General features: G+C 34.5%; 1 protein-coding gene and 1 pseudogene across 6 annotated transcripts in view; both read right to left on the bottom strand.

Annotated features, from left to right (window-relative positions):
• ADK (adenosine kinase) overlaps positions 1 to 21,294 on the bottom strand; it is a 578,382-nt gene that overhangs the window by 181,086 nt on the left and 376,002 nt on the right. For 4 of the 6 annotated variants that reach the window (XM_017548629.2, XM_017548620.2, XM_017548622.2 and 1 more), the window contains exon 7: positions 15,393 to 15,563. The exons of the other annotated variants lie outside the window; for them this stretch is intronic. In XM_017548629.2, coding sequence (XP_017404118.1) covers positions 15,393 to 15,563 — 171 coding nt within the window. The remainder of the gene's footprint in view (positions 1 to 15,392; positions 15,564 to 21,294) is intronic. 6 annotated transcript variants of the gene reach the window in all.
• Positions 12,886 to 14,945, bottom strand: LOC108317940 (annotated as a pseudogene).

Here is a 21,294-nt window from a genome sequence, read left to right as displayed (position 1 = left end):
AAAAAAAAAAAAAAAAAAATTAAAGAAGAACATTAAATATCATATATTTAATATTTTTCATTATTTTTATATTATGGCATACTATACAAATAATACCAAAATAATCACTTACAAATTTATGGTACAGTAGCAGAAACAAAGATTAATTGAAATAGTGAATAAAACAGAAAAGCATTACTGCATAAAATATGATTATCTCCATAGTAATTCAAACTATTTCAAATTACACAGTGTTTTCCTTTACTTGTGTGTATTTATTTTCCCCTTGCAATGAAAAACATTTAAATGCTCCTCTTGATTTTCTTATAATTTTTAATTTTTAAAAATCAACACATAGTAATTAGATTGCTTTTTACCAGTGATGAATGTTAGGTTGGGGATGATTTAAAAGAATTTCATCTTCAGAGAGGCAATGTAGTTGATGTAAAGAGGGAAACAGAGTAAGAAAGAAAGGAGAGAGATATGTAGAAAGGAAGGGAGATGCAGAGCATATAGTTAAACACCCTTTGCATTTTCTGAATCTTTCCCATAGCACATCTTTACAACATGCCACTGACATTAGAAGTCTCCCTTGTGCTACAGTCAATCTCACTTTTTTCAGCTGAGTAAATATATCAGAAAAACACTAGGGAGAAAGTTAAATCTAGGAGTTAACCAGCAATCTTATGAAGCAACAGTTCTATGTTAACTCAAATTTCATTATCTGCCCCAGAAAATACAACTATGTATTTCCACCATAAGCTTTTGGTTTTTTCTGAAGGGGTTATGTATATCCTTCAAAAAAGTTTCTCTCTCCCTTCTTTGATGATTTTATAACAACCTTACAACAGCTCCTCTTATTGCTTATAGCAGAAAAAGAGGAATAAAGAGATCTATCGACACAGTCTCAGAAAAGTGACTTCCATCTCTCTTAGGAAGAAACAGGGCATTTCTGTATACTTTAAAGGGCAAAATTACCATTTTAGATATAGCCTCATTCCCTACATTCATGGGGGAAATATTCTGATATGAAGGAAAGATCATCTCTTTTGTCAGAATATGGATCTAGGTAACAGTCTTGAATCCCTGGAAATACTTGGAAATCACATCCTTTAAAGAATTAGACTTGGCCAGGCTCGGTAGCTCAAGCCTGTAATCCCAGAACTTTAGGGAGGCCAACACGGGAAGATCGCTTGAGGCCGGGAGCTTAGGACCAGCCTGGGCAACACAGTGAGACACTGTCTCTAACTAACTGATAATTAATAAATACATACATACATTCATACAAAAATAAAGAATTAATCTTGACATAAATATTTTAAAATTCAAAAAAGAATTCTCTGTGTATACGGACTTGATGAAAACTTTACTTTTTTCTCCCAAACATGTGCTCCAGTGCACAAAAAAATAGTTCTAAAAATTAAAATAATACCTTTACAAAGAAAAGAAAGTCTTAACCAAAAGGATAATATCTGAAAGAAGGTGTACGTATGTATAATTACACATAGATTGATAAAGACTTTTTATCTTAAAATAGCAAATGACTTCTATTTTACAGATGTATAGAAACTGAAAAATAACTTCAGATAAGATATCTGCATCAAAGTTATTTACAATTTAAATAACTGATGGTTTCAAATTATTAATTCACTATTAGAAATAATAAAATGGGTTTAACAGTGTAAAAAAATATCAATAAAGTCTCCTTCCATCTCCATGGCTGTAAAATATATAACAGAAGAAAAAGCCAATATGTCCCATCTGGTTTAATAAAATGATGATAGTTTATTTATGAAGAGATACAAGCATCGTTCAGGTTTAGAAGATATGGATAACAAACCTAAAGACAATTTTATATTTTCTTTCAAAATATCCTGATCTATCTAGTAGTATTTGTTTTTGGCACATTGTGTCCAAATATGAGTGAAGCTACTCAACAACAAAAACAACCACAACAAACTACAGACTTTTGCTAACTGTTTTGTAATTCATTTGTTGATAAGCCAGATTTTTTTTAAGTTAATTCACCAATCAGTAAAGAAAGTAATTTCAATTTTCTTGGTATATATTAGAGATTTTAAATATATTGAATCCTCTGTGAGGTTAACAGGAAATATGGCTTTCCCTATAAGGAAATTTGCAATGTGGAAATATTGCCAGGAAAACAACTGATGGATCAGAGCTCTCTCTCTCTATATTTTTTTTCTGAGACGAAGTCTCTCTCTGTTGCCAGGCTGGAACGCCGTGGCAGGATCTCTGCTCATTGCAATCTCCGCCTCCCAGGATGAAGTAATTCTCTCGCTTCAGCCTCCGAGTAGCTGGGACTACAGGCGTGTGCCACCACCCCCAGCTAATTTTTTTATTTTTAGTGGAGATGGGGTTTTACCATGTTAGCCAGGATGATCTTGTTCTCCTAACCTCATGATCTGCCCATCTCGGCCTCCCAAAGTGTTGGAATTACAGGCGTGAGCCACCACTCCTAGCCTGTATTATTTTTATAAATTGAAATCATTTCTGAAATTCAAAATGCTAGATAAGAGGGAGAGTTTTATCTAAAGCATATCATTCTTATCTATATGAAAAAATTCAGCTGAATTCTTCTGCCCCATTTCAAACTGTTGTTTTATTACTGAAACTATCTTAAAGCGCATGGTATGGGTGATTTGACTTTTCAATGTGGAATTAAGTGATAACTCTTGACAAAGCAGTTATTATCATGAGATAATTGACCCTATTTGAGAGTTAAGCACCCTGAGGCAAAGTTGAGTGTACTTAATCCTGGCAGGTTAATTATCTAGTGATTATGGCGCCTTGAAAGGTATTATTCCTAAGAGCCATTTGCAAAATGACATAATTTTAAAAAACTTCTTAATTTAATAAAAATGAAAAACAAGAATAATCAAGTTCTTTAGTCATCTACTGCTAGATAATGACTACAAAGCAGCTTGCATTAATGAGCATCAATGGATTATAATTACCTTTGTGTTAATGTCCTTTATTAAGCTGATTTCATGTGAGTGTAGCTAACAAATGGTTGTTGCTTAAGGGAAAATTTCAAACTTCGAAGAAGTCAGAAACAAATTGAAACTACAATGTAATATTTCTAGAGTTTTTATACTACAGTAATTTTGGTACTACTGTAACAAGGGTAACCAATCAATTTAGATGTGTAATTTAAAAGTATAAAGTACAATGTAAGAGGTTACCAAATATTTTAAATTAAATAAACAGAAATTTCTCACTACGTATTTCTGAACTTTGGCTGAAAATCAAAACCACAGTGAGATGCCACCTCATGCTGAGCAGGATAGCTATTATTTTTTAAAAGCAAATTAAGTGTTGTTGAGGAGGTGGAGAAACTGGAACCCTTGTGTATTGATGGCGAGAATGTAAAATGGTGTAGCTGCTATGGATCCAACAGTTCCACATCTAGGTATATATCCAAAAGAATTAGAAGCAGGAACTCAAACAGATAATTGTACATTAACATTCACGGTACCACTGTTTATAATAATCAAAGGTGGAAACAAATTAAATGTTTATAAACAGAGGAATCAATAAAACAAAATTTCACACATAACAATGAAATATTCAGCCTTAAAAAAGATGAAATTCTGGTAACATGCTATAACATGGATGAAGTTTAAAAATATTATGCTAAGTGAAATTAAGTTGAATAACTTTTATATGATCCTATTTGTATGAGGCACCTAAAACAGGCAAATTCATAGATAGACAGTAAAACAGTTACTAAGGGCGACAGGGGAGGAGGGAACAGGAAATATGGAGTTACTGTTTAATGGGTACAGAGCTTCTGCTTGGGTTGATTAAAAAAAAGTTCTGGAAATGAATAGCAGTGATGGCTACACAACATTGAGAATGTACTTAATGCCACTGATTTGTACACTTAAAAATAGTTTAAATGATATAAATTTTATATTATACATTTTTTTACCAGGATTAAAAAGAGAAAGTAAATCATATCATTTAGTAATTATAGTTCGTTTGTGTCACAAAAATATAGCAATGGTATTACTGTGGATACTTCACTTTTTGTCCCAGCATGTATCTAACCAAATATTTTCAGATATTCTTTGGAGAGGGGTATCATTTCCCTTGGGTTCATTAAACAAAAAAGGAATAGCGGGGTCACAAATGGTAAGAACTCAGCTTAAAAGGCACTACAGTTAAGGCTATACTCATAATAAAAATGAAGAACTACCTAAAATAAATGTCAGGCGTTATTTTAGATGTTAAAACAGGAACTTTGTTAATTTATAATAAAATCTATCAGTATTACTCAATGTTAGAATATGGGAAAAAATGAATAACCAGCCTTATGTTAAAGCTATAAGAAAAATTTTAAAGATTATCTAGTATTTCTATGCAAATCCCCTTAATTTACAGATGAGGAAATGGAAGAAAAAGTAGCTGATAAATAAATCAGAGAGATGATTAAGGGAAAAAATTGCTTTCATAAACATTTTATTTTAATTTATAAAGATACATCATTTGCTAATATTTAAAATAGGTACATGGCTGTAATCTCAGCTCTTTGGGAGGCAGAGGCCGGCAGATCACTTGAGGCCAGGAGTTCAAAACCAGCCTGGCCAATATGGCAAAACCCCATCTCTACTAAAAATATAAAAGTTAGTTGGGTATGATGGTACGTGCCTGTAGTCTCAGCTATTTTGGAGGCCGAGGTACAAGAATTGCTTGAACCTGGGAAGTGAAGGTTGCAGTTAGCTGAGATTTTTCTGGAAAAGAGCAAGACTCTGTTTCCAAATATATATATATATATGGTCAAGACATTTGAGCATGCCTACTGACTGACATTCTAGAGTTTTTCTTATAGAACCACAACTAGAATTCATAGTTTATGAATTCTCATTTTACTTTTAAAAAATTTTTAGACAGGGTCTTAGACTGTTACACAGACCGGAGTGCAGTCACATGATCACTGCACTCAACTCACTGCAGCCTCAACCTCCCAGGCACAAGCGATCCTCCCAACTCAGTCTCCTGAGTAGCTGGGAATACAGGTGTGTGCCACCATGCTTGGCTAATTTTTAAAAAATATTTGTAGAAAGAAAAATGTGGCACATATACACCATGGAATACTACACAGCCATAAAAAAAGGTTGCGTTCAAGTCCTTTGCAGAGACATGGATGAATCTGGAAACCCTCATTCTCAGCAAACTGACACAAGAACAGAAAACCAACCACCACATGTTTTCATGTTTTATAGGCGGGTGATAAACAATGAGAACACTTGGGCACAGGGAAGGGAACAACACTCACTGGGCTAGATGGGGAGGTGGAGGGGAGGGGAGGGACAGCAGGGGGTGGGGAGGATGGGGAGAGATAGCACCAGGAGAATGATGTAGGTGGCGGGGGTAGGGAGAGCGGGGTTGGGGGATGATGGAGACAGCAAACCACCATGGCATGTATGTACCTATGTAACAATCCTGCAGGATGCAGGATGTGCACATGTACCCCAGAGCCCAAAGTACGATTTTTTAAAAAAGCTAAAAAAATATATATTTGTAGAGATGCGGTCCTACTATGTTGCCCAGGCTGGTTTCCAATACCTCTGCTCAAGCAATCCTCCCACTTCAACCTCCTAACGTGCTGGGATTACAGGTGTGAGCTATGGTGACCAGCCTAGTTTGAATTTCTTTAAAGCAGAGAGAAAACACAAAAACATCTATGAAGCACTCCTGAATACAGATGTTTACAGCTTTTTACTGCCTTTAATCTTTTACACTTTTCATGCCCGTATCCAATTCAATAACAACTTTAAAAATAACTCATATGTATTTAGTTTTGTACCCAAATGTAACTCGTTTAAATGAATTCTCATTCTACTTAATAGAACTTAATGGCTCAGAATAATTTTTCCTATTTTTAACCATATAAATGAAACCACAAAGTATATATTCATTTTAATAGCTTTACTTTGAGGTATAACTGACATACAATAATTGGCACAAATTAAAAGTGTATAATTAGATAAATTTTGACATATGTATAATGTTATGGAACCACAACCTCAATCGGAACACATCTATTACTCCTAAAAGTTTCCTCATGCTCGATCACAAATGAGCATGAGGAAACTTTTAGGAGTAACAGCTGTGTAATAGACAGCACATAGAGAGCACATCCCTGTCCCCAGACAACAATGGATCTGCCATCACTATAAATTTCTTTGCATTTTGTACTTTATATTATCTTTCATTCAGCATAGGTATTCTGAAATTCTTCTATGCTATTATTTCATTTCTTAAAAATAGTACAATTCTTTGATAGTTGAGTAGTATTCTATTCTATGAAAACATAACAATTTGTTTATGCGGTTACCAGTTGGTGGAAATTTGTTTTCCAGACTTTGGTTATTACAAATAAAGCTGCTATGAACCTTTGTGTTTGTCTTTACATGGATAGATGCTTTCATTTGTCCTGGGTGAATATCTAGGAGTGGGATAGCTAGATCATTTAGAGGATGTATATTTAACTTTGTAAGAAACAAGAAAACCATTCTCCAAAGTAGTTGCCCATTTTACATTCCAGCAGCTCCATACATCCTTACCAATATTTGGTATGGTCACACTTTTAGACATTCTAATAACTGTGCAGTTGTTATATGGGTCAAAGTTTGTGTTTTTGGATATGGATATTCAATTGCTCCAGAATGACTTGTCAAAAAGACTTTTTTCTCCACGAAATAGATGCTGAAATATGGTTGAAAATCAATTTAGGTCTATTTCTGAACTCTCCCTTCTGTTCCATGGATGATTTGTCTATCATTACACCAATGCCACATTGTCTGGATTATGTAGCTTTGTAATAAGTCTTCAAATTATGGTAAGGTCCTCTGATTTGGTTCTTTTTAAATCCACATTGGTTTGGCTATTCTAGTCCAGTGCTTTTCCATGTAAATATTAGAATCAACTTGTTGAGTTTTTTTTAAAAAAAAAAAACCTCTGAAATTCTGACTAAATTAAACGAAACTATAGATTATTTTGAGTAGCATTTATATTTAACAATACAGAGCCTTCCAGTCCATGAACATGATATATCTTCCATTAGGGTCTCCTTAAATTTTTTCAACAAGGCATTTCTCAAGGTGTTCAGTATATACATCTTTGGTCTGGTTTATCCCAAAGTAAATACTTTGTAATACTTTTTGATGGCATTGAAAATAGTATTTTTAAATTTTAATTTCTGCAATCTTGCTAATGTCACTTTGTTCTAATTGCTTTCTTTTATTTTGGAGATGGAGTCTTGCTCTGTTGCCCAGGCTGGAGTGCAGTGGCACAATCTAGGCTCATTGCAACCTCTGCCTCTCTGGTTCTCCTGCCTCAGCCTCCCAAATAGCTGGGATTATAGGCGAGTGCCACCACATCTGGCTAATTTTTGTATTTTTAGTAGAGATGGGATTTCACCATGTTGGCCAGACTGGTCTCAAACTCCTGTCCTCAAGTGATCCACAAGTCTCGCCCTCCCAAAGTGCTGAGATTACAGGTGTGAGCCACTGTGCTCAGCCAGTTCTAATAGCTTTTTGAAGATCACATTAGATTTTATTTGAAGATGATCGTGGCTTTGATAATAAAGACAGTTTTACTTCTTTCTTTCTAAATCTGGATGTTTTTCATGCTTTGTTAGCACCGTCTAGAACCTCCAAAACAATGTTGAATAGAAGTGGAAAGAATGAATATCCTTGATTTGTTGTTTCTCATCTTAGGCAAAAGCATTCAATCTTCCACCATTAGGTATGATATTAACTATATATTCTTGGTGGATGTTCTTTATTGACTTTAAGAAGTTCCCTTAATCATACTATTCTGAGGGCTTTTGGGTTTTTTTTTGACACAGTTTTACTCTGTCACCCAGGCTGGAGTGAGGTGGTTTGATCTTGGCTCACTAGAACCTCTGCTTCCACTGTTCAAGTGATTATCCTGCTTCAGTCTCCCCAGTAGCTGGGATTATAGGCACCTGCCACTATGCCCGGCTATCCTGCGTATTATTAATAGAGACAGGGTTTTCCCATGTTGGCCAGGCTGGTCTCAAACTCCTGACCTCAAGTGATCCGCCCACCTCAGCCTCCTCAAAGTGCTGGGATTATGGGATTACAGGCCTGAGCCACCACACCCAGCCTCTGAGGGGTGTGTGTGTGTGTGTGTGTGTGTGTGTGTGTGAGAGAGAGAGAGAGAGAGAGAGAGAGAGAGAGAGAGAGAAAGAGAGAGAGAGTTTGAGTGTGAATATTTGAGTGTACATGTCTGCCGGAGTGCAGTGGCACATCTTGGCTCACCGCAACCTCCAGCACCCCAGTTCAAGTGATTCTCCTGCCTCAGCCTTCCCAGTAGCTGGGATTACAGGTGTGTGCTACCACACCCAGCAAATATTTTTGTATTTTTAGTAGAGACAGGGTTTCACCATCTTGGCCAGGCTGGTTTTAAATTCCTCACCTCAAATGGTCTGCCTGCCTCTGCCTCCCAAAGTGTTGGCATTATAGTTGTGAGCCATCGTGCCCAGCCTCTGAGGGCTTTTAACAGAAATAGATGTCTGATTTTTTTCAAAAGCTTTTAGAATAATCATGTGATTTTTCTTTTTTAGTCTTAATATGTTTAATTACATTGATGGATTTTAAAATGTTAAACTAGCTGGATGCAGTGGCTCACACCTGTAATCCCAGCACTTTGGGAGGCTGAGGCAGGAGAACTGCTTGAACCCGGTGGAGGAGAGGGGGAGCCGGCAGAGGTTGCAGTGAGCTGAGATCACGCCAGCCTGGGGAACAAGAGCAAAAACTCTGTCTCAAAAAAAAAAACTAAAAAAAGGTAAACCAATTCTACACTCCTAGTCATGATGAATTACTCTTAATATAATGTTGTGTTTGATTTGCTAAAATTATTTGAAGAATTTTTGAATCTATGTTTATGAGGGATATTGGTCTGTAATTTTCTTTTCTTGCAATATTTTGTTTTTGGTATGAAGGTAATGCTGACCTCATGAAATAAGATAGGTATATTTTTCCCTCTTAAATTTTCTGGGATAGTTTGTATACAATTGATATTACATCTTTCTGAAATCTGTGGTGAAATTCAACACTGCCAAGTGGAATGGCTCATGCTTATAATCCCAGCACTTTGGGAGGCTAAGGTGGGTGGATTGCTTGAGCGCAGGAGGTTAAAACCAGCCTGGGCAACAAAATGAGACCTCTTCTCTACAAAAGTTAAAAATTAGCCGGGCATGCCTGTAATCCTAGCTTCTTAGGATGCTGGGGTGGGAGGATCACTTGAACCTAGGAGTTTGAGTTTGCAGTGAGCCCCACCTCTAGGTGACAGAGTGAGACCTTGTCTCAAACAAACAAACAAAACAAAAAAAGAATGAAACACTAAAGCAATCCAGCCTTTGAGTTTTCCTTGTAGCCTTTTTCTATTTCTTCTTCAGTATGATTTAGTACTTTCTGTTTTTTAAGAAATTTGTCTATTTCATAAAGCTTGTCAAATATATTGCAATAATATTGATAAGAGGGACCAGAACATCTTCTAGTCTAGAGCTGATTTTACCCCACTAATGGGATAAAATCCCTTTTAATACTCTATTTGAAGCCTCATGAATTATGAGGTTATCCACCCTGACTAGTAGTATAGGAATGGTTACAAATTCTCATGTGTACACTGAGGATTGTCATCTATAATCTTTTTGGGTGGTTCTTTTCCTGGTCTTCCTTAATTTCTTCACAAATATACACTACTTATACTCAGCTGAAGTCTTGGTGGGATTCTACAAATGTCCTGTGTTCTCTCTCTATTCAGCTCTTTCTTCTCTGGTACTTTTAACTTGCAAACGCTAGCTGTCTTAAGACTCCTTGAACTTACAGCTCCAACTCCTCATTAAAAGAGACTGCAAGGCTCTACTTGAGTTACAGTTCTTTTTTTTTTTTTTTTTTTTTTTTTNTTTTGAGACAGTTACCCTGGCTGGAGTGCAGTGGTGCAATCTTGGCTCACTGCAACCTCCACTTTCCTGGTTCAAGCAATTCTCATGCCTCACTCACCCGAGTAGCTGGGATTACAAGTGCACAACCACCCCACCAGGCTAACTTTTTTGTATTTTCGGTAGAGATGGGGTTTCACCATGTTGGCCAGGCTGGTCTCGAACTCCTAACCTCAGGTGGTCCACCACCCTCTGCCTCCCAAAATGCTGGGACTGATTACAGGCATGAGTCACCATGCCCAGCCCACTGTCAACTTTAGAATATTGCCACAGTCTTTATCAGACACACACTCCGAAAGTCCTTACTACCTTCCAGTCTTACACAAAGGGAGTTGGAATCTTGACCCTTTCTCTCCCAGGCCGCCTCTGTACCTCGGCTTACTGCAACCTCCGCCTCCCAGGTTCAAGCAATTTTCCTGCCTCAGCCTCCTGAGCAGCTGGGATTACTGGTGCGTGCCACCACACCCAGGTAATTTTTTAAATTTTTGGCAGAGATGGGGCTTCATTATGTTGGCCAGGCTGGTCTTAAACTCCTAATCTCAAGTGATCCATCTGCCTTAGCCTCCCAAAAGTGCTGGTATTATAGGCGTGAGCCAGTGTGCCCAGCCTTAGTTACCCTTCTTGTACTGTGGCCTGGAAATTATCTCCAAGGCATTAGCTGGGGTCATCATCAAGTATATCTTATTTATTGTCTCATGGGGATCATTGATCATTGCCTGTGAAGAAATAATCTTTGTGGACAAAATATATTTTTTTAAATATTGAAGCTATCAGAAGTTTTAAGTCATCATTACTTCTATATAATCCTCTGAGAAAAAGAAGGTAACATCATGTAGAAAGTAAGGGCCAAGTGTGTCTTTTTAGCTGAGTTTTGACATTTTGAAAATTTATACTAAACACAGTATATTTTATTTTTTCGGGGGGCAGGATTAAAGGATCCTATGTATAGAAATATATTTTATCCTTCATCACATTTTAGAAGTAAAATATCCTTTTTTTTTCCTGAAGAGCTAAAGATAACTTATTATTACTATAGTATTCAAGGAGAAAAAACAATGGATGATGAGATTAAAGGGATAAAGCATTTTACTTGACTTGCTTTTTATAATAAAATATGGTACAATTTTTATTATCCCTATTAAATTTCATCACTCAACTGATATTTAGAGTCTACTAACATTTAAAAAAATCTGATTTTGACCTTCAACTTACCTAGTATGTATTAAGGTGCTGTATTATTTGCATTTGAATTATATGCAAATATAGCTTATCTAAATCACTGTTACTTTACTTAAGCAAAACTAGGGTAAATACTGAGGCGTACCCCTAGAAATCGATTTATTTATCAACAGGCCTTTTGAGACTGCTTCAATAAAATACCAAATACCTCTAATTGTCCTATAGCCAGTCTTTATTATTCTCTAATCCATATAATGACAGAAGTTCTCAAATATACCATGCATTCACTGCTTATTGGTCTGCCATAATAGGTACTATATAAATACCTCTTGAAGTAAATTCAAATGAAGAATAACTACACCAAAAGAGAAAAGATTTTCTTGCCCCAGGACTTATAGCCAGGTAGCAGCTTACAGTTTTACTACTTCCTCTTCTAGGTGGGGAAAAATAATTCCTTTAATAATCTATACTAAGCTGTTATCCAACTTCTAAAGTTTCCTGATTTGTAGAATCAATCTTTTTTCAAAATTGTGGTAAACTACACATAGGATAAAATTTTCCATTTGAAGTATTCAATTCAGTGGCACTAAATACATTCACAGTGTGTGGCACAACTATCACCACTATCCATTTCCAGAACTTTTTAATCATCCCAAACAGAAGCTCTGTAATTATTACACAATAATGCCTCATTCCTCCCCACCCCACTCCCAGGTAACCACTATCCTACTTAGCATGTCTCTATGAATTTGCCTATTCTAGGTACCTCATGTAAGAGGAATTCTTCTAAGAAAATCCAAATAGTTTATGTGTCTGGCTTATTTTACTTAACATAGTATTTTCAAAATTCATTCATGTTGTCGCATGTATCAAAATTTCATTTGAGGCTAAATAATACTCCACTGTGCATATGTATGAAATTTTGTTTATTCATCTGTTGATAAATATTTGATTTGCTTCTATCTCAGCTATTGTGAATAATGCTGCTATGGACATTGGTATATAATTATCTGAGTCACTGCTTTCAGTTATTATGGGTAATATATCTAGAAGTAGAACTGCTAAATCATATGGTAATAATTTTATGTTTAACATCTTGAGGAACCATCAAATTGTCTTCTACAGCAGTTGTATTATTTTACATTCCCACCAGCAATACACAAGGGTTTCCAATTTCTCCACATCTTTGCCAATACTTGCTAATTTCCATTTTTTAAAATAATTGCCATTCTGATGGGTATGAAGTAGTATCTAATTTTGGTTTACATTTGTGCTTACTGGCTGGTTATGTTGAGCATCTTTTCATGGGTTTACTGGCCATTTGCATATCTTCTTCGAATAAATGTTTATTAAATTTCTTTGATCATTATTGAATTATTTTGTTTTTTATTGTTGAGTTGTTACTGTGTTAAATATTCTGAATATGAATCCTTTATCAGATATATGATTTGCAAATATTAACTCCCATTCCTCTAGTTATCTTTTCACATTCTTGTGTCCTTTGATGCACAAAAGTGGTTAATTTTGATGATGTCTAATTCATCTATTTTTTCCATTTGTTGCTTGTACTTTGGAGTCTTTTTTTTTTTCTTTCACTGAAGATTGTTTTGATCTCATCAACATCTGCTACAAAGTTAAACCACTTTTGGGCCCATTCTTTTAGCATCATTCCCTGGTACTAAATATATTTTCTACCTTCTTTTTACATGTCTTTTACAAATTTGAGCTTTTTTTTTTTAAGTTTTAAAACTTTTATAAGTTTAATGTTGTCACTGTATGTTTACATATTCATTGGTACAATTTACATCAAGTTTTATACTTACCCATTTTTGCAAAGATATCCTGTACACAAAGATACATATTCCATAACTGAGAAACAAGTGAAACTTCTGAGCTACACTTTCAGGTTTGTTTATCATGATACTTCTGATAAGAATCATTGACATACCAGTTTCACCTCTTCCAGAAGGATGTCATCATTTTATCTTAAGAGTTTACTCTGGGTTTTATTGCAGAATACAAATTCCCTCAATCACTTTTTTCTTGAAGTTTCCTTTTTCCATAATTTTTTCTTAGAACCAGCCCTTCTCCTCACCCAAAGGCCACAAAGAAGTCGAAGAAACCTATAGATGACAGCTTACACAGACTTTCTCTTGCCTTTTCGTGTACTGATGTATGTTAGAGATCTGACAAGCAGGTTCAGGACACTTGGGAGCAAGGGGGCTACTTACTAAGGATCACTGAAATTTGCCCATGTGTCAGGTTTCTCTCAGATGTGGTAAGTCTGGGAGTGGAAGAAGCAACTGGTGTCTGAATATGACTAAAATGTCTAGTGGACAATGCAGAAATGAGAGATGCATTCTTGACACAGTTTTGGTAGGCTGAAGATACCAAAATATTCAGCGATTGTAAGATTCCTGAAGCTGCTCTACCTGTGCCAGCAAAGGCAGAGGCAGCCATCTTGTCATCTTCCAAATCTGAGCTCTTATTAGTTTTCTGCGTGCTCTGCAAGTATTTTTTTAAAGGCCTCTGTACCTTCTCTCCTTAATTAAGATCATTTGTGACTATAAAGTCTGAATTGCATTTTTGATCGCATTGAATCCCCCTAAGCTTTCTTTACTTCCAAAGTCTCATTCTTTGGAATCATATTTATCTTTTTTAGAAGTTTTAAGATTTGTCTCTTAAACTCTAGAGAACATATTTAAGTGCTGTCAGTCTGATCTTTCTTGACTATTAAGAACTCTGAGACTAAGTGTCAGTTTATCCAAATGATTCTCAAAACTACTGAGACCAATGCTTTAATGCTATTCAAAGGGCTTCAGTAGCACTTTTCCCAGTTACTTCTTTTAGCCGTTAGAAAATAAAATTGTTAACAAGGAAAAACTAAATGGTAGATTTTAGTCAATTTAGACTTCTAGCAGTTATCTGGCACTTCACTTTTACCACCATTTCTTGCTAGTATTTCAATGTGTGAATTATCAAGAATATAGCATTTCCTTCCAATGTCACCATTTGTAACCAATTTAATCATTACCTTTATAGATACACTATGATGTTATTTCTATGGATCATCCTTTAATCTTTACCCAGGTGATCTCATAAATTTCCAGGTCAATTTTTATGTTATTCTAGGCAGACAGCAGTTATTAGATATAAAATTGATGAATATATTCAAGCTGTGTTAGAACAGTGGAATTAGAATCAGAATGAACTTCTGGGAGGATTAATACAACACCTTCATTTTATAAATTAAAGCATCAACTGACATGGCCAAGTCACAGGAAGGCACACTGAAGGCTTTTTTCCTCTTACATGTATTTTTAAAGAGGTATAAACAGCAAATAAGCAAAAAANAAAAAAAAAAAAAAAAAAAAAAAAAAAATCATTTCCCAAATTTAGAATGGAAGAAAATACATTCTTCGTAGAAAGAAAAAAACTAACCGTGGAGATGAAATTCCATTTTATCACCTTCAAGTATAACAAACAAATATTAACAAAAATGACATTATTAAGAAATATAAATGTAATATATCAAAATTTACTCATAATTTATTAAATGAAAATTGAATGGACTTAGACTCTGAAAAGACTTAAAAAAGTGATGAATGTGTTTTTCATCCTGACAGTTGTCATAGTAACAGGTCAGGTATCCATCTGTAAAAGCTCACAGAAATTACATTAAACCTCAAACACCTAAACTTTAAAAAATAAATGTTGGGCCAGGCGCGGTGGCTCATGCCTGTAATCCCAGCACTTTGGGAGGCCGAGGTGGGCAGATCACCTGAGGTTAGGAGTTCTTGACTAGCCTGGCCAACATGTTGAAACCCTGTCTCTACTAAAAATACAAAAATTAGCTGGGCATGGTGGTGGGTGCCTATAATCCCAGCTACTTAGGAGGCTGAGGCAGGAGAATTGCTTGAACACGGAAAGCGGAGGTTGCAGTGAGCTGAGATTACACCATTACTCTCCAGTATGGGCAACAAGAGCAAAACTCCGTTGCAAACAAATAAAAATAAATAAATAAATGTTTCACTAAGTAAGAAGATAGTATATACTGAAGGAAATATTGAAAATACTGAGAGCAGTTGACATTGAGGCAATTTTGTTGCACAATTCTCAAGGATATTCACACAAAAATTTAGGTTTTAATTTATATATTTCTAAATATATATATGTAGATCAGAAACAAACAAACAAAACCCCAGATTCTTTTAAAAAAGGAAAGGTAACTCACCGTCTCATTTCCAAAAAGTATGTCAACAAAAGGCATAACTTTCATCAATGATTCCTTGTATAGCTGACTAATAAATGGTGCAGACAGATTCAAAGTGAAAATCTTGTTGTTTTCAGAAGCATGGTGAGCCACTTTTAACACTGACTCTGGAGAAACTGTAAGAAAAAAGCCCTGGATGAAGAAAAAAGGAGGGAAAATTAAAAATGCCATTTCCACAGCCACTTTCAGTGAGAATAAAAGAAACCTACACAAAATACAAAAGTACATAAAATACAATTATAAGATGCAAGGCAGATGCTATAAATAGCAACATTTGACTGGAAGAATATTTGATGATATGAGTACCATATACTTGATACATGCCATTACTTCAGAGAATAAAGCATTACTTATTACATACTAGATTTATATGTGCAATACTAAAGAATTCTGGAAGTTCGTGAAAGAAAAAATATTTGAAAGGTCTCATTCAAGACAATAATTACTTTGCTTTAAATGGCAGTATCAAATTCACACATATCAATATTGGCCCTAAATGTAAATGGACTAAATGCCCCAATCAAAAGACACAGACTGGCAAATTGGATAAAAAGTAGCCCCATTCTTAAAAGGCTTCCAGCTTAGTTGGGGAGATAGCAAATATGATCAGGTAATTTTTAAATCAAAACTAGAGAAATTTGTAACTGTAACATGGAATTTGTAACTTTAACATTGAGCTTTAGGACTAAATGTTATAGTCTTATAAAATTCCTCTATTCCTACTGAAGATTAGCTAAGAATTCTGATGTGGAAGAGCTCATGACTTTAGCTAAGGCATTCTATTGTCTAACAGAAGTTTCTGCAATAAAGGAAATGTTTAATAATCTGTGCCATCCAATAAGATAGCCACTAACTACATGTGGCCTTTGAGCCTCTGAAATGTGATTAGTGCAACTGAGAAATTAAATGTTTAATTTAATTTATATTAAATTAAAATAATCACACACAAAAAAGATACTAAGCATCATAGCTCATTAGGGAAGTGCAAAATAAAATCAAATTAAGACACTACTATATACACCTTTTAGAACTGCTAAAACAAAACAACTGATAATACAACATGCTGGTGAATATATGGGACAACTGGAGCAAAACTCATGTGTTTCTGGTGGAAATACAAAACAAGATAGTCACTTTAGAAAACAGTTAAAAAAAAAAAAAAAAAAGAAAATGAAATTTTTTTTTTAGATTAGCCTGGCACAGAGTTGCATGCCTGTGGTCTCAGATACTTGGTAGGGTAGCCTGAGGTGGAAGGGTGGCTTGAGGTGAGGAGTCAGAGGCTGCACTGAGATATGATTACATCACTGCATTCCAGCCTGGGCAATAGAGCAAGATTCCTGTTCTCTCTCACTCTTTCTCTCCCTTTTTCTCTCTGTCTTTCTTTTCTTTCTCTCTTTTCTTTTCTTTCTTCCTTTTTTTCCTTCCTTTCTATTAAAAAAAAAAGAAGACTAAAAACATTAATTTTGTGGCAGGAGCCATGTGTATTGGCATTCATCTTTGAAGGAAGGGTTTACTGTCCTTATATATTCTGAGATATTAAGAGAGAATCATATACACTAATTGTGTGAGGGACCAGAATACAATACCCCAAAATATGGCCCCCTAGAAATTAAGAAAACCAAAGAAGCAAGGTCACTCGGACCTTCTCCCACCTTTCTGTGTGAAAGCTGGCCAGAAAACCCTATTCCAAAGGAGTCCTGCCCTATACCTAGAGGCCAAGAAAAATCTAACAGACAGGACTTGCTGGCTTCCACCTCCTGCAACTCTAAGTTTATTACCATTAGATCATATCCCTTTTGTTTAATCATGTTTCTCTAGAACTATCTATGTCTTTCATCAGACTTTGCATTAAAATGTAGTTTTTGCTGGTCTTTGGGTCTTTTTTTTTTTTTTTTAGGAGGGAGGCTTGTTGTGTCACCCAGGCTGGAGTGCAATGGCGCTATCTCGCCTCGCTGCAACCTCTGCCTCCTGGGTTCATGCGATTCTCCTGTCTCAGCCTCCTGAGTAGCTGGCACTACACGCCCAGCTAATTTTTGTATTTTTAGTAGAGACAGGGTTTCACCATGTTAGCCAGGATGGTCTTGATCTCCTGACCTCGTGATCTGCCCGCCTCGGCTTCTCAAAGTGCTGGGATTACAGGGGTGTGCGACTGTGCCCGGTTGGTCTTTGGGTCTTAATTTCTGAAAGTTCCTGTGTCATGTAAAACTTTGTTAAATAAATTTATTATGCTTTTCTCTTATTAATCTCTTTAGTTACAGAGGGTTCAGTAATGACCCTTGCGATAGATAAGGAAAATATGTTACCTTTTCTCCCCTACAACTGCCTCTTATCACTTTAAAGTACTGCTAGTGAAATTCTAATAAAAACGTTTTTGTATCATAATATTTTCTCATCATTTAAAAATTCAATCCATTAATTCTTTACCAATATTCAAGTGTTCTAAGAGGCAATAAATCTTAGTCTTAGTTATTATTTTTTAATTTTTTTATCTTAGTCTTAGTTATTATTTTTACAAGATTTTTTCTTTTTTAACCAAGTATCCTATCACTTGCAAACTATGAGCATCCAAGCTGCTGCTTTGCTATTTCTGTCACTTGGAGAATTAAAACGAACAGTTTATACAGCATCTTGTCTCCATAGTAATATGTATGTACTGTACTTGCTTTTTGGTCTTTCATTTAATGAGAAGATTTTAAATCATTCTCCCTCTATTTCTCCCCAAAATGTTCCAGCATGAAATAAAAACCTCCCATAGCTAGCATTCTGCCAGCTGTGGATTAACCACAGACAGCCACAGAATGGTCTACATAAATAGTAACCTGGTCAAATAATTAGGCTTCTCACCAACTTCAGACTGAAAATTTGATCAGTGCTAAAATACATCTGATTGTAATTTAAGGTACAGAACACTATGCCCCTGGAGTCCAAATCTGGCCCCAATCCAAATACATGTATGCTGTGTGCGTGTTTTCCTTTAAAATGCAACACAAGAGTCTTGTGATATGGATAGTATGATGTCAATTTTGTTAATTTTATAAATATACAAAACTCATCAACTTTTAAATAAAAGGCAAATTCACGATTTAATTCTATTTTTGAATGATCTCGTTTTTCTTTAAGTAAATATTTACCATTTAAAGAATTCGGGATTTGTACTCTGTTAGATTGCAAAGACTATTAAAATTGATGCCATCCGTAATTTTTCTTCCTAGATTTATAAGCTTTGCTAGGCCACATGTTCCACACTATAGTATGACCAAAAATAAAAACAGTGCCATTACATATTTTTCTGCATGTAAGGTTTGCAATGAAATCAAGTCTATAGTTTAGAAAAATATATAACCAATAAAATCTTTTGCTTTACTAATTAGGGATTTCAGTCTGCACAATAGTTAACTGTTTACCTTTACCCTATAACCAAAAGCAAAGTGGATGCTAACACTTAGAGGCTGGAGAGCATTAATCAGAACTCAGAATGAAGTAGGACTGTTTTGTTCATTACAACACAAAACAAAACAACACAAAAAGGCAGCAGTAAAGACGGATAGGGAAAGATAAAAATAGAACCAAAGAACCGTTTTAGCAAAGCCAGACTTAATATTTGGAAATCTAAAAAACTTAAATCTATTATGCAACCACTCTAAGGATTTCTCAGGATAGTTTAAACATGAGGGAATATTAGAAACAACATTGTTTAATATACTAAAGGAAAATAATTGCCCTTTTTGCTCTTTACCAGTGTTTATCTTAATTCAAGGTAATTATTTGGGGTTCTAATTGTCCTTGCCTAAGAGCACAACCTCTTTTTATTATTTCTATTAACAATTATCTGAGGAATAGGGATATGTATATGTGTGCATGCACACCTATGTAAATTTCAGGGATGTGTAACTCTAGGAAGTATATATCTATATTGATTCAAAAGGAAATAAACCTATGTAAAATAACCATGACTATAATTAATCAACCGTGGATACACGGTGATACAGGAAAAAAAGTCTGTTTTTGTTTAGAACAATATTCTGATCAGAATATAATAGGGAAGAATACATGGTATTATTCTGAAATATTCAAAACAGTGAATTTTAATCTATTTGGATTCATCTACTTCCTGATTAAATACACGTATGCATAAAACTATGCAGTGGTGGTCAGCAACTATACATAATGAGGTTTATCTATAAATATTGGATAAGCACTGGATTCAACTGAAGGTTAAGAACTTGTAATTTAGTTCCTTGTCTCACAATTACATAATCATATATTCCACTTTGATAAAAATTTTTTTTAAATACATAGAAAATCTATGATAAAAGTGAAGTAAATATCAAACTTCTAGAGTAGCAATAAATTTCAAGCTTACAGAGAAACTATTATTTAAAGATTTGCTATAGAAAAAGTGAAGGGTTCAGTTGGTACTCCTTCAATCCCAGAAAGAAGAAAACAAATAAACAAAAGATGAGGAAAAACGTGACAAAAGGTCAGTATCTTTAGTCCACAAAGAAGTTTAAAAGTAGACTAAAAACTCAACAAACATTAGAACACTAATAGATAAATGAACCATAACATGAAAAAGTATTCCACTGAAAGAGAAATACATAGTAAATAAATACATAGAGAAATTTTCCTCTTCAGTAACTACAGAAACAACATGGTAACACTAAATGATGAAGAAAGGTTGGTGAAACAAATATTAATACTACTTATAGTACTACAACTGACACAGTCTTTCATGAAATGGTTTGAAAATACACAAGATGTACCATAAACAAATTCATACTCTTTGACCTAATAATTCTACTTCTGAGAGTCTACTTTAAGAAAGTAATCCAAAACATAAGAAAACATAAATTCATGAACATATTAGTGTATTTGTTTCATTGAAAACAATGTAAAAACTGACAGAGAAACAGTCAAGAATTGGCTATGTACTCTAAAGCTCACTACTGATCACTTAAAATGTGACTAGTGCAGAGAGAGAAATGAATTTTAAATCTAACTTAATTTAAATTTAAATGAAGAAGCTACATATAGATGAACGTAAGTAATGCGGCTAGTATGATTGTGAAACTAAATTTTTTATTTAATTTCATTAACTTAAATGTAAAAATTGAAGCATTTTAAATGCTGGAGATTTATTGTTTTGGTAGAACTACATTTTATTCTGACATTGAAAGTTTAGTGACAGAATTCACTGTAATATATGTAAAATAGGTACATATTTCATGTAGTATGAAAAGAAGAATGTTAAAATCTAGCAATTTTTATACCTAATACAGTATATCATTTTTACATGTTGAAACAATATTTTAGATATATTAGGTAAACAAAATACATTATTAATCTGTTTCTTTTTACATTTTTCATGTGAGTACTGAAAATTTTAAATTACATATGTGATTCGTATTATATTTCTGTTGAACAGCATCACTCCAGAGAATATTTTAAAGATATTACCAATGATGATGAAAACTAAGTAGTTAAGTAGAAAATGTTTATGGCACATAAATATTCAATTACATAGAAGACATACAAATAGTGTGTACCTAATATGATTATACCCTACATTAAATCAATAGTAAAAAAGATTAGAAAGGAATAACCGAAAGTAAATCTGGGGTAAAAAAATTGTGAATAATTCTAATATTTTGTTTTTCAAAATTTACTAATGTGGTTAGATAGCTCTTCTGATTAATAAAAAAGTATTGATTGCTCTTATCGCTTAAACAATTTTTATCAGGAGAGCCATCTAACCACATCAGTAAATTTTAAAAAATAAATTATAAGAAATACCTGAATTTAACCATTTTTAGTTTTGGTGTATTTGTGTCTACACAAACAAGAGATGTTTACAAATAGTGAG

The sequence above is a fragment of the Cebus imitator genome, unplaced genomic scaffold, assembly GCF_001604975.1.
Source record: "Cebus imitator isolate Cc_AM_T3 unplaced genomic scaffold, Cebus_imitator-1.0 Scaffold11, whole genome shotgun sequence".
NCBI classification, from domain to species: domain Eukaryota; kingdom Metazoa; phylum Chordata; class Mammalia; order Primates; family Cebidae; genus Cebus; species Cebus imitator.
This window is presented reverse-complemented; position numbering and strand designations above follow the sequence as displayed.